Source organism: Plectropomus leopardus, chromosome 7, assembly GCF_026936395.1.
Source record: "Plectropomus leopardus strain MGB_pleo_1.0 chromosome 7, ASM2693639v1, whole genome shotgun sequence".
Taxonomy (NCBI): domain Eukaryota; kingdom Metazoa; phylum Chordata; class Actinopteri; order Perciformes; family Serranidae; genus Plectropomus; species Plectropomus leopardus.
In genome coordinates, this window is record NC_142182.1 from 24,438,814 (window position 1) to 24,449,825 (window position 11,012).

Genomic DNA, 11,012 nt, shown 5'->3' on the forward strand with positions numbered 1-11,012 from the left:
GTGATTCCCCAAATTGACTTGCTCATTCTTTAAAATGTACGTTTCTGTAATTAGTTTCATACTTTTAATTGCATCCAAAAAACAAAACAACCAGGATTCATTCTAAAATAGACAGTGCAACTGCAGATCCTTAAAAAGTCTTAAAAGGCAATGAATTGATAATCCTAAATAAACATTACATTGTACCATCTCATAGTTGATAACATCCATTTAAAAAAAAAAAAACCCAAAACCAAATACCTCTTACAATACTGTCACAACACTCATTTTGTTTTAAGCTGCAATGCTGAAACCGAAACAAAGCAATGCATGTGAGGCTTGTGGTTTTTTATGCATTAATTTTTTCCACATGCGGAACAATGGGAATCAACGCAATGGACTCTCATAAACAGAGTGAGAACCACAAAAATCAGCAGGAAAACCTGCCAACAACACGTTATTAATTTTCCTCAAGAAGCCTTGTTTTATGTTTAAATAATGGTTTGGGCAAAACTGTCCATAATACTAACCTTTGGATAAACTGATATCGGTGCATGTTTTTTTCTTCAATTCTGGTGTTAAATTGATCTTAGAATAAAATGTAGGTCCAGTTTTACAATAACCACAATGGCGAGTGGCATTAAACAGGAAGCTTCAGGAACTCGAATAGTCCTTTCAAAAAAATGTGGGAACAGTGAACAGAGTGTAGGCCAATAAAAAACATTTATTTAGAAACATACGCTTTAAAACATCTTCTCAGCAATTTTAAATTTTACGTGAAATTGTAAAAGTCTGTGTCACTGCTGCTGTTGGGCATGATCGCAGCTCACAAGGTCTGACCGGTCAGCAACACCTCACCCTCTAAAACACTAAGTGCAAACCCCCATTTCTGTTGCTCAAACTAATGATCTGCTCAGAAATTTGGTAATTTTTTTTTGGTGGGTCAGCGACAGTGATCGACACAGAAACCCTGCAAACAGCTGACAGCGCTGAGCATGTTTCTTATGCAAGATCTGTTGTAAGTGAAGAAAGTGCAAAGCAACAAAGTAACGCTTCACTGCAACATGTACCGTGCTGCACTTTGCTGTATATCTTGCACAAGAAACCTCTTGTTCTATCTTTTGATCGCATGCGACTGCCTACGGTGTTATGTAAGGAATCTGTGTAACAGACCGTGACTAAGTAATTAAAACGACTAAAGGCTGCACTTACTCTCAAAGAAACCAATCTGTTTCGGAGTTCTGCAACAGGTATGTGATGTAAGTGACGGAGGTTTAAGCCATTTAAAAACACATGCAGCACAGCTCTACTAATCTGCACTCTGAGGGTGTCCTGAGCAGTGCCGGATTAGAATTAGCCATGCTTTGCAATTGGTCAGATATGCAAAACCATTCAGCAGACATTCTAAAGAGCCATATGTGGGCTGCCACCACTCAGAGATAGCAATTTGCATCTCATTAACCCTCCCACTCAGATCTCCATGTGTGCTTCCCTTATGGGCTTTTGATTCAGAAAGTTTAGAGGGTCCCCACCTTCCTGGCTCGGGGTGGACAGGTACTCTAACTCGTAGCCTCCACTTCTGTTGGCTGGACGGACCTCACTTGATGTTTTTTTGTGTTCCAGGATCTGCTGCAGCTGGTGACTGGCATACTCAGGCTTAGCTGTGAGGTGTCCGACTGGAACCTCTATACCCAGGATGTCTGAGACCATGTATGGGCGAAGCCAGCCCACCAGAGGGGTGCTGCCGGGGGTGTAGTGAGTCTGCCGGTGGTAGAAGAGGAGACCATCCACCTGCAGCCAGACATTTAGGATTAAACTGATGACAGGCTAATGAGATACAAAAATGTTTATCTGTTTGTGCTTCATAAAAAAGACAATTTATCTCCAAAATATATCATTACAACTGGCATGAGCAGCATGACACTGGACCTCTAACACTTTTTGGAAAAAGCAGCAGTGAGGTTTAGCAGAAAACAGTTAAAGTACAGGAGAATATCTCTTACACTGAAGCTGTACTCGGCTGCCAGAGCTTTCTGAATCTGCTCTGCTGTACAGTCTGTGCTTTGGAGACTCACAAACCGGAACTGTTGGACCAAACAAAACCAGAGCACCACGTTGTTAGTTACAAACACAATTTGTCTTCATGTCAAATGTGAGAAATTGCTTTCCAATGGCTAGTTTACTCTACAAGGACTTAGCCTGATTTAGCTCCTGCTGGGCTGTACCGCAAAAACACTGAAGATTAAAAGGTGAAACTTGAACTCAAAGTTCATTCAGGCTTCCCCAAAGCAACATAATCAAGATTTGTGTGTAATAATCACTTTAGTGCACAATTAGTACCGTAGATGGTAATGGAAGTTTGCCTTTAATTTTCCTTTGTCTCATTTCCCCCCTGAGGAGGTTCATGTTCAGGACTTTATTTATCCCATATGTGGAAATAAGGTGCAGTAAGGCAGAAAGCACAACAAACACAAAATGCAGAAAAGCTAAGATTGGACAAACATGTTGCAGCGTCTCAAATAACAACCGAGTACTGAAAACTAAGAGGGACAGAATGGGGCATGAAGAGGCTCAATTTCGGTTACTCACAGGGTTGCGTTTGGCGATTTCTGATAGGTCATCCGTCTCCTGGACTTTGGACTGCAGCCAGTAGAAACGGAACTCAGTCTGTCGATGAGAAAACAAGTACTGTAAACAAAAACCTCATTTTTGAATCCCGAGTCAACGAGATGGGCAACGTGGCAAAAAAGCACATCTGTGGCCCAGACTTTGCTACTTAAGCAATTAGACAAGCATTCCTGGATTGCTGGAGGATTAGAAACCAGTCTTACCGGGCAGTCGTACACCGGGTGGCCTCTCCAGCACATGACATCCAGGATGTAGTACGTTCTGTCCACCTCACTGTAAATGCAGTCCAGGATTGTGTAGTCTGTAGAGCACACACCAAGGGCCATTTACAAATATACAGCATGCACTATTACAAAACGTGGTCTTAATCATTAATTTTATCTCTGTTAAATAAAATGTAATAAGAAGACTTAGGTTCTGTATATTTCAGAGCAAGATTTGCAGAAACATGTTTTAGTGTACCATTTAGCCGTAAAAAGAGAAAGGTAGCTCCATGTTGGAAAGGACTGAGCTGAAATCGAGCACCGCCCAACGGCTGGAGCTAACTTTCTCATGATTCATGATACATGGATATGCCATTAGGAGCACTATGAGGAGGATTGCATGATTTTTTTACACAAATCTGCCTCATGTACTGCTGTCATAGTATCAATTGTAAAACAATAACGTCTTGTTATGTTAAATTATCTACTGTAGCTTTAAGTATCTTTAAGATTGTAAAAATCTCATCACTAAAATCCTAATCATACAAATTACAGGTGACTGAGAGCTGACTGGAGAACCTAAAGAACAAAAGAATACGTCCTGTTGCTAAAACAAATCTGAGTGCTTCTAATACAACAGTTCCACCTACCTTTTCCCATGGCTGAGTTGTGTCGGTTCCCACCGGGCAGCAGGGAGGGGAAACGGTTCACACAGTAGCCGCTTTTAGTGTACGCTGCTGTGGAGCCCTTCAGAAAAAAACACATATCATACATGAGGAGAGAGATGACTGTTACCATAATGTTATTTTGTTAATCTGAGTTTGAAATCTCTTGTGTCATGTTAATGTTATTGGTTATAAAAACATTTTTGCTTTTAGTTGGCTGGATCAGTTAACAGCAGTTAACAACTGCATTAAAAATGGGATTATTGTATATAAAATGTGGCTTACATTCACTTTTTTAAATCCCCACTTATTATAGTATAATTATTTTAGAATGTGTGCTTAATTTAAAAAAAAAAAACAAAAAAAAAAATCTTATGTAAGCCGTACCTGAACCCTCCATTTAAGAAACCAACTTAAACTACAAAATTTAGTAAAATTAAAAACAGTATAATATCATCTCTGGCACTGATACAGTTACTTGATCAGTAAAGTGTCACAATATGATGTCACTGAAGGTATTAGGACGACACTCCTGTTTCACGCCTGGCTGTAATGCAAATACATCATAATTTATGGCAAACTGCATTTGAAGCTTCCTAGATGTACTTAAAAATAGAAAAACGTAACTTAAATACATAAGACAACCAGACAACTACAACCGCTGGAGTCATGAGAGAAATGGGACCTAAAAATGGGGCCACAGATCCCAGAAAGTTTATAGATTTTTGGTGTAGGTTGTTTCAACACATATCTAACCCCTAACTTTTGATATCAGGTGCCTGAAGTTCCAACAGAGCTGTACAGAAATTTGGAGAAGATGGAGGTGCCACGCTGGGTAACTGACAAATAAATGTGAATGTTCACGAACAGATGGAACCTGTCTCATTCAGTTTTTACTCAAGCAACGGAGAACGTGCGCTGCTTCTGTTTTATAATGAGTGATGTGTTGTTGTGTCCCAAACATTTGTTGTCAATGAGGTCAAGATATGAAACAATGAAATGAGGAACCAGATGACGACCAGATCATGATAATGCAGACGGTTGCATCACAGGGTGTGTTGAGTGACACTGGTGCAACAAAGACTTGTGTGTGTTTAGAGTGGAAAACTGCAGTCCACGGCCAGTAAGACAGGACAGGCATGTTGTACCAGAGTCACCAGTAATCTCACGCTGATAAGCATTTTCAAGTCTTGCCATAACTCATCAACCACAGACTTTGATACACTGAGTAGTAAATGTGGTAACATTTAACACGACCACAGAAAAATGCGATGTTGTCAGAGAGTAAACTGGAAAAACCCCAAACAAAAAGTTCTTACTACAAGTTACCGAAAGCTAATAGCACTTCTTATAAATGATGTCTTCGTGATGATTTTGAAACTACTGTTGAGGGGGATCAGGGTTCCCACACATTTTTCATGGATAAAATTTCAAAACTTTTCCATGACTTTTCAAGGACCCTTAATAATTGTATTTTCTTTCCCGACATGCCTGTCGTACAAACACATCAGATGCAAAATATATTCAAACATACATTCAGTTAGCTGGCATACATGAAGAAAGAGATGTCCTGTGGGCAGAAAATGAAGAAATGCACATGATGGTAAAAAAAACGTCACACTATGAAGCATATTAGAGCTGTGCCACATCAACAGCTACAGAAAATAGATTTGCCCTTATATTTCATGGAAGGTTATTGCATTTTTTAGCAACTTTTGCTAATTCTATGACTTTTCCAGATCTGGAAAATGTGACTATGAAATTCCATGACTTTTCTCAGTTTTTCAGGACTGTGGGAACCCTGGGGGATTGTTTAGAGATATACTGAATTTGACTGATGGGTTTGTTATGAATCAAAACAATTGGGATGGGAATCAAGAATAGTCTTGAAATTGTGCGACCCATTGGAATCACGTGAATTCAACCTTATCAATTCCTATCGATTCCTTTTATTGATGCTGGCATGTTTTTTTTCTGACAGTTACACATTGCGAAACAATGATGTCAATCTTGCAACAAGGAGGAGTCATAGTGGCAGATTCACAGTACAGAGGAAGAAATGGCCAAAGCGTGACTTCATTTCACAACCTTGCTGCTTATAATGTAAAACTCTCAGTTCAAATGAGGGCGTAACCACCAGCAGTATGCAAAAACATCTTTCTACTTAATATGGGCTTCACTTCCATGTAACTTCCCTGGATGAGACACTCTTCGCATGAGTGCTACTGCAAGCAGCAGTAAGTGCACTACTGACAGTATATCGCCCTTTTCCTCTGTTACTATATGAGCGCCATGCAGGCAGGCAACTTTTTTTTTTATCCTAACTGAGAAGCCCAAATGAAAATGAATGTTCCACAAATAATCTCTAATGTCATCTACACTGTGTTTAGAATCAGAGAAAATAAAACAGTTGCTGAAATCCTGTTTAAACTTTTTTTCCCACCCAGAAAAGTGATCAGCTCAGCTGAGCTCTGAACCCCGGTAATGGCCCATGACCCTTAGTTTGGGAACAACTGCTGGAGATACTACAGCTTTAGAAAATACACAAAAACCTTTGGTCTGTTTGGCACACTTATACCGTCAGTTACCGTAAAATTCCAGAAAGGTATGAAATATTACATACTGCCTAAGCATACCTCAAAGTAGAAGAAAACTGACAAAATATTACATAACTTAAAACCTTCCTTCTTTTCACAAGATGCCTTTCCGGTATGGAGGCAGACAACCCCTCCTGTTTTCTGATCACCTTTCTTTTTGTTCCTGTATTGTAATCTAATGACATTATTTACATTTACATCAGCATGATCAGAACTTCTCATTTCCCTATGAACGATGAGACACACTGTGGCTCAATACGACCATTATTATGAAATTTGTGTTGCTTTTGAGTCTGACGCAACATGCTTTTTGTAGTTCTTGTTTTTAAGTTTTCTCAACACTTCTTCTGCGTCGCCGTCAGACCCTTTTTCTTTTTTCCTCATATTCTTGCAGTCCCTTAGCATACTTATGTGTTTCCAGTGTCTATGTATGCAGCTACATCATTATATTTTAATAAAGTTGCCACAAATAGCAACTCAGACTCAAATTACAAGAACTAAATTAGGAAATAACTCATTTTATGATTCATACGGCATTATGAGCACACATCTTTACAGTTTCATAATAAAATCCCTTCCTGTTCATTTCTTACTCCATCACAGGCTCAGGAAAATTCCGTCCAACTGTTCGCCCACATTATTCATTTTGTGTGGGATTGCTCAGACAAGGTGGTTTATTTTACTCACAAGCACAACTCATCTCGTTCTTCTCCAGATACCGCGGTGCTGAATTCAAAAGCAATAAATGCAAAGTAAAATGATCCTCTAATAATATTGATTCACTACAGTCATGACAGTGCGATCAGACCAGAAAACATCATGACTGCTGTAATTCATGTTAATCAAATTTCAAAAGTGGTCAAGACTTTCAATCAGGGTTGGAAGATGACACATCAAAAACAGCCGCAATGAAAACCAGTTCAAAAGACAATTAGAAGCAGCTCACAGAATCTCAATTGTGGTTGACTGACAGGTTTGTTCGCGGGGAATTATTCATGTGATGTCTTAAAAATAAAATCATCTTCTTTCTTGCTGGACTAAAAAAATTCATTGTCTGCAGTGAATCCACAGAAAAGCAGTGACAGATTCTTACTTTGGAGGCAACGATGAGAGATCTTTTTCCCACAGGACAGACCACCATCAGCCAATCAGTGTCCAGCTCTGATGGCACATCCACCAGCCACTCTGACAGCATGAGCTGAGGAGGAAGAAGAGCTCTGTTAACAGCAAATCTGCATTTCATCTTCAGCGACACTGCATTGAAAAAGACCAAACATGATAATGTGTTGGCATTCAACAAGCTACTAGCTGAGGTGTGATTTTATAAACTCATGCACCCTCTGCTGGCCAAGATGAAGAATGCAACAGAGAAATAAAACACAATATCTATGAGTATTACAACATCAAACACTGACCTGGTTCGCATAATGTTTTGGCAGCTTCCTCCTCTCGATCTCCATCCCCTCCTCCTCTGTGTGATCGTCTTGCCCCTGTTCCCCCTCCTCCTTTTTCTCCATGTCCTCCTCACCATCGCTGTCTGCCCCCGTCCAGTCCCCATCGGCCAGACGCCGCGCATGATTGATGTAATTTAATCTTTTGCTGAGATTAGTGATGAAAAAAAGGCTCATTCAGATACATGCACTGTGACTTTATTTAAGAGATTAAAATATTTATATAATTTACTCCAAACATTTACACATGTATAAAACTGCAGCTGGAGCTGACACCCAAGCATCTATGTCCCCCCTTGAATTTACCTATTCTGTCATGTTGAAAAGAAGCCTTCTTTAAAGGGCTTTCTATAACTGCATGTTATTGAGTTAAGGCTGATAACTGTTAGTGCAACCATACATATGCAGCTGGAATAAGTACAAAGCAAAAGCATATATCTCCATTGCATTACAAGCAATGGTGGTAAAATGTGCTCAAGGTGCAATATGGAAGTAAGAAGGGCAGAAGCAATTCCACTGTATATTAAAATAAGATTAATTCAGAATAGTTTACTGTTTACCTTTTCTGCAGGTCAAGGAATCGCCGCCGTCGCTCACTCTGCTCCAGCACGCTGTATTTGCTCTTGTACTGGGCCAGCCGAGGGTGGGGGGCGGCTGTGCTGTTGGGCTCCTTAGACACAGCAAAGCTGGCCGAGAGGGCTTGGGTCAGGTCATCCATGGGGACTCTGTTTAATCAATACAACCATGATTATATAAGCTTTTTCCTACTCTGAGACAGTCAGGCCAAATCCACTGCTTATATTGCGAGGAAAGGTGTTTGATGAATTTAATTAAGTATCAGTATAACATGCAAGTCTAAGTCTCTGTATATACTTTAATTCCTTAATTCCATGGTTCTGTTTCTTGCACTGTTACACTGTTACTTGTGTTACTTGTTTTGTTTTGCACTGTAAGACTCGTACTTTTTATATTTTATATTTTATATATGTATCTTCTATCTTATCTGTTTTCTTTTTCTATATTTATGTTGCACCAACCCACCAGAACAAATTCCTCGTATTGTGTTAACTATACCTGGCAATAAATCTTTTTCTGATTTCTGAAAACTGAGAACAGCAGCTATATTTGTGCCACAGATCTTCCACAATCTTTGGAAATAGTACTGACACTATTTCTCTGTGCTAGAACACGTGTGAGTTCAGAAGAGTGACGTGCAAAATGACCAATATGTGATTAAAACAGTGTAAGAGGGGTGGGATGACTAAAATTTAACAATTAATAGTGACGCTGGTTGCTGCATTGCATTATTTTGTAATTCGAGACAAATGCGTCATTCACTTTAACCAATTCAGCCCTTTGCGAGCTAACATCTGTTTCACATTTGCATGGTGGCACACGTGTTCATGTTTCTGTGTCTGATCTTAAGTGACGTAGACTCTGAGTTGCTTTACACGCAGTGACTTTTCTAAACTGGCTTTCCACATCTGTAAACGGAAAGCCGAAATAACGAATATTAATAGTAATCTAAAGATTATTTTTCAGTTTTAAAGCTCAAGGTGATGTCCTCAAATTGCCTGCTCTGCCAACAAAATCAAGCCCAAATACAATCACTTTACTATAAAAGAAACAGAGAAAAGCAGAAGAATCTCACACTTGAGAAGCTAAAACCATAAAAGACTCATAAAGTAACGAATACTTTATTTTTTGAAATGCAGTCTGCTGGTAGCAGTCTTTAATGGGATACTATCGTTATACTGTGACAGCAACATCTCACAACTACAGTTAGCATGTAAACAAATCACCGGCTATTGTTTATCAACATCCGGTTTGTGCTCACAAATTTTCTGTTTATTATAGCAGTGCCTACCAACACATGGCCCCTTAAACAGAGCACAGGCAGCTCAACTGACTTCACCTGGATAGTTAGTTTTAATGCTACATGCTACACCAAACGTTAGCTGGTACGACAATAACATGTGACGTTATGTCTGTTATGTCATTGCAATGTCTGCACATGTATTACACCCATACATAAAAAAACATACACTCAAACAGGTGACATTAAAAAAATCCCGGGGACTCCTGTATAACAGACTGCTAGGTGCATCTAGCCAGCCTGTCATCGTAGCAGGTAGCATCGCGCTAACCTGCTAGCATACAGTTAGCTAGCCACTCGTTAGCAACACTGATTCTGGACTCTTACGTTGCTGCTTTCATTTCCGACTATATAAACTTCATTACGAAGCCCAGAGTAACAACTGAACAGCAAGTTTGTTCAGATCAAAGCGTTAGTAATACAATTAAATATATAGATACCTTGGACATTCAGGGAGGCTGCTGTAACGTCACGCTGTCATCTTTCCCACCAGCGGCGACTCTTTGTTGGCCGACAGCAGCAGTGAACTAACCCGGAGTTTATCAGCACAAACTGCAGAATTACTGGTGCACGCAAAGGCTCGGCCATTTCTATTTCTATTTTCTAATTGTTTCGAAAAACAATTTGGCAAAACTAAGTGCGTTTGTTGCATCTCAAGATATGTGTGTGCCGTGGTAGAACTATTCACAATACTTAAAGACATAGGCAAGTAGAAGACCTGAATACTTTATTAGTTTGTATGCAGAATGGCTCATTTCAGAATAATACATCCTTTTCTATTAGTGGATTAGAATCACTTTAATCAGGGTTCCTGCATCTTAAGGCAAGATAGATTCAAACATGTAAAATATTTTTTAAATGCCACTCAGAATAAAATTGTAATACAAACTTTCTGATAACCAAAACTGGAGGAGGACAACTTTATTTTGCCTAATTTTTAGTGTAATATCAAACATGACTTTTTTGTCCGGGGAAAAAGTTATATTATCTACGTCAAAAGTTGAAGAACAACAAACTTTTAAGAGTGGAGCACACGGAAGACAATGAACATTTTATATTATCATGAAATTATATAGGCTAATTTTGTTTACCAACAGAAGTGGGAAATATCTACCATTTCTGTCCGGTTTCCTGTGTGATTTCGTATCGCTCAATCGGCATGTGAGATTCCTCTATTGGGACTCCCATCATGACTTGTTTAAAAAAAGAAATCTATTAAATTATTTAACAAAAAGTATAGATGTTGACAATTATTTTGAGCTCTTACAAAGCAATTTAAAAAAATATTCATGATATCCTACTTCCTATTTCTGAGCATTTTCAAGACTTTTTAAAAGATTAAGTCAATTTAATAACAATCAATGTTTTATCTTTAGATTAATGAATTAAATGCCTATTAAGACTTTTTTAGGACCCGAGGGATCCCTGTTAAATGTAGCAGCTTTAATGGCGGCCTCAATTTAATAGTTTTAAAATGCTCGGTATTTTTAACCCACGATAATACATCTGACATCGTGTGTTAATTATACATTGTGTTGTTAAAGTCAAAGTATAGAGTATCATAAAATGGAAATACTCAAGTAAAGCTACCTCAAAATTGTAACTACGTTCAG

General features: G+C 38.9%; 1 protein-coding gene across 1 annotated transcript; it reads right to left on the minus strand.

The window, feature by feature from the left end:
• Nucleotides 1–683: 683 nt before the first annotated feature.
• On the minus strand, nt 684–9,985 carry snupn (snurportin 1). The gene is made up of 9 exons (XM_042496311.2): nt 9,840–9,985; nt 8,084–8,248; nt 7,488–7,671; nt 7,166–7,270; nt 3,461–3,557; nt 2,811–2,908; nt 2,569–2,646; nt 1,983–2,063; nt 684–1,770 (listed from the first exon to the last, which is right to left on the minus strand). The coding sequence occupies exons 2-9, from the start codon at nt 8,239–8,241 to the stop codon at nt 1,450–1,452; spliced, it is 1,122 nt and encodes a 373-aa protein (XP_042352245.1). The 5' UTR covers nt 8,242–8,248; nt 9,840–9,985; the 3' UTR covers nt 684–1,449.
• Nucleotides 9,986–11,012: the final 1,027 nt, after the last annotated feature.

What these genes read in the sequence shown, in the direction of transcription:
- snupn (XM_042496311.2), bottom strand. Translation starts at nt 8,241, where the DNA reads ATGGATGACCTGACCCAAGCCCTCTCGGCCAGCTTTGCTGTGTCTAAG. An exon ending in CTCTCATCGTTGCCTCCAAA is followed by an intron (nt 3,558 to 7,165) that starts GTAAGAATCTGT and finishes TTTTTTCTGAAG; the next exon opens with GGCTCCACAGCAGCGTACAC. An exon ending in CAACTCAGCCATGGGAAAAG is followed by an intron (nt 2,909 to 3,460) that starts GTAGGTGGAACT and finishes TGTGCTCTACAG; the next exon opens with ACTACACAATCCTGGACTGC.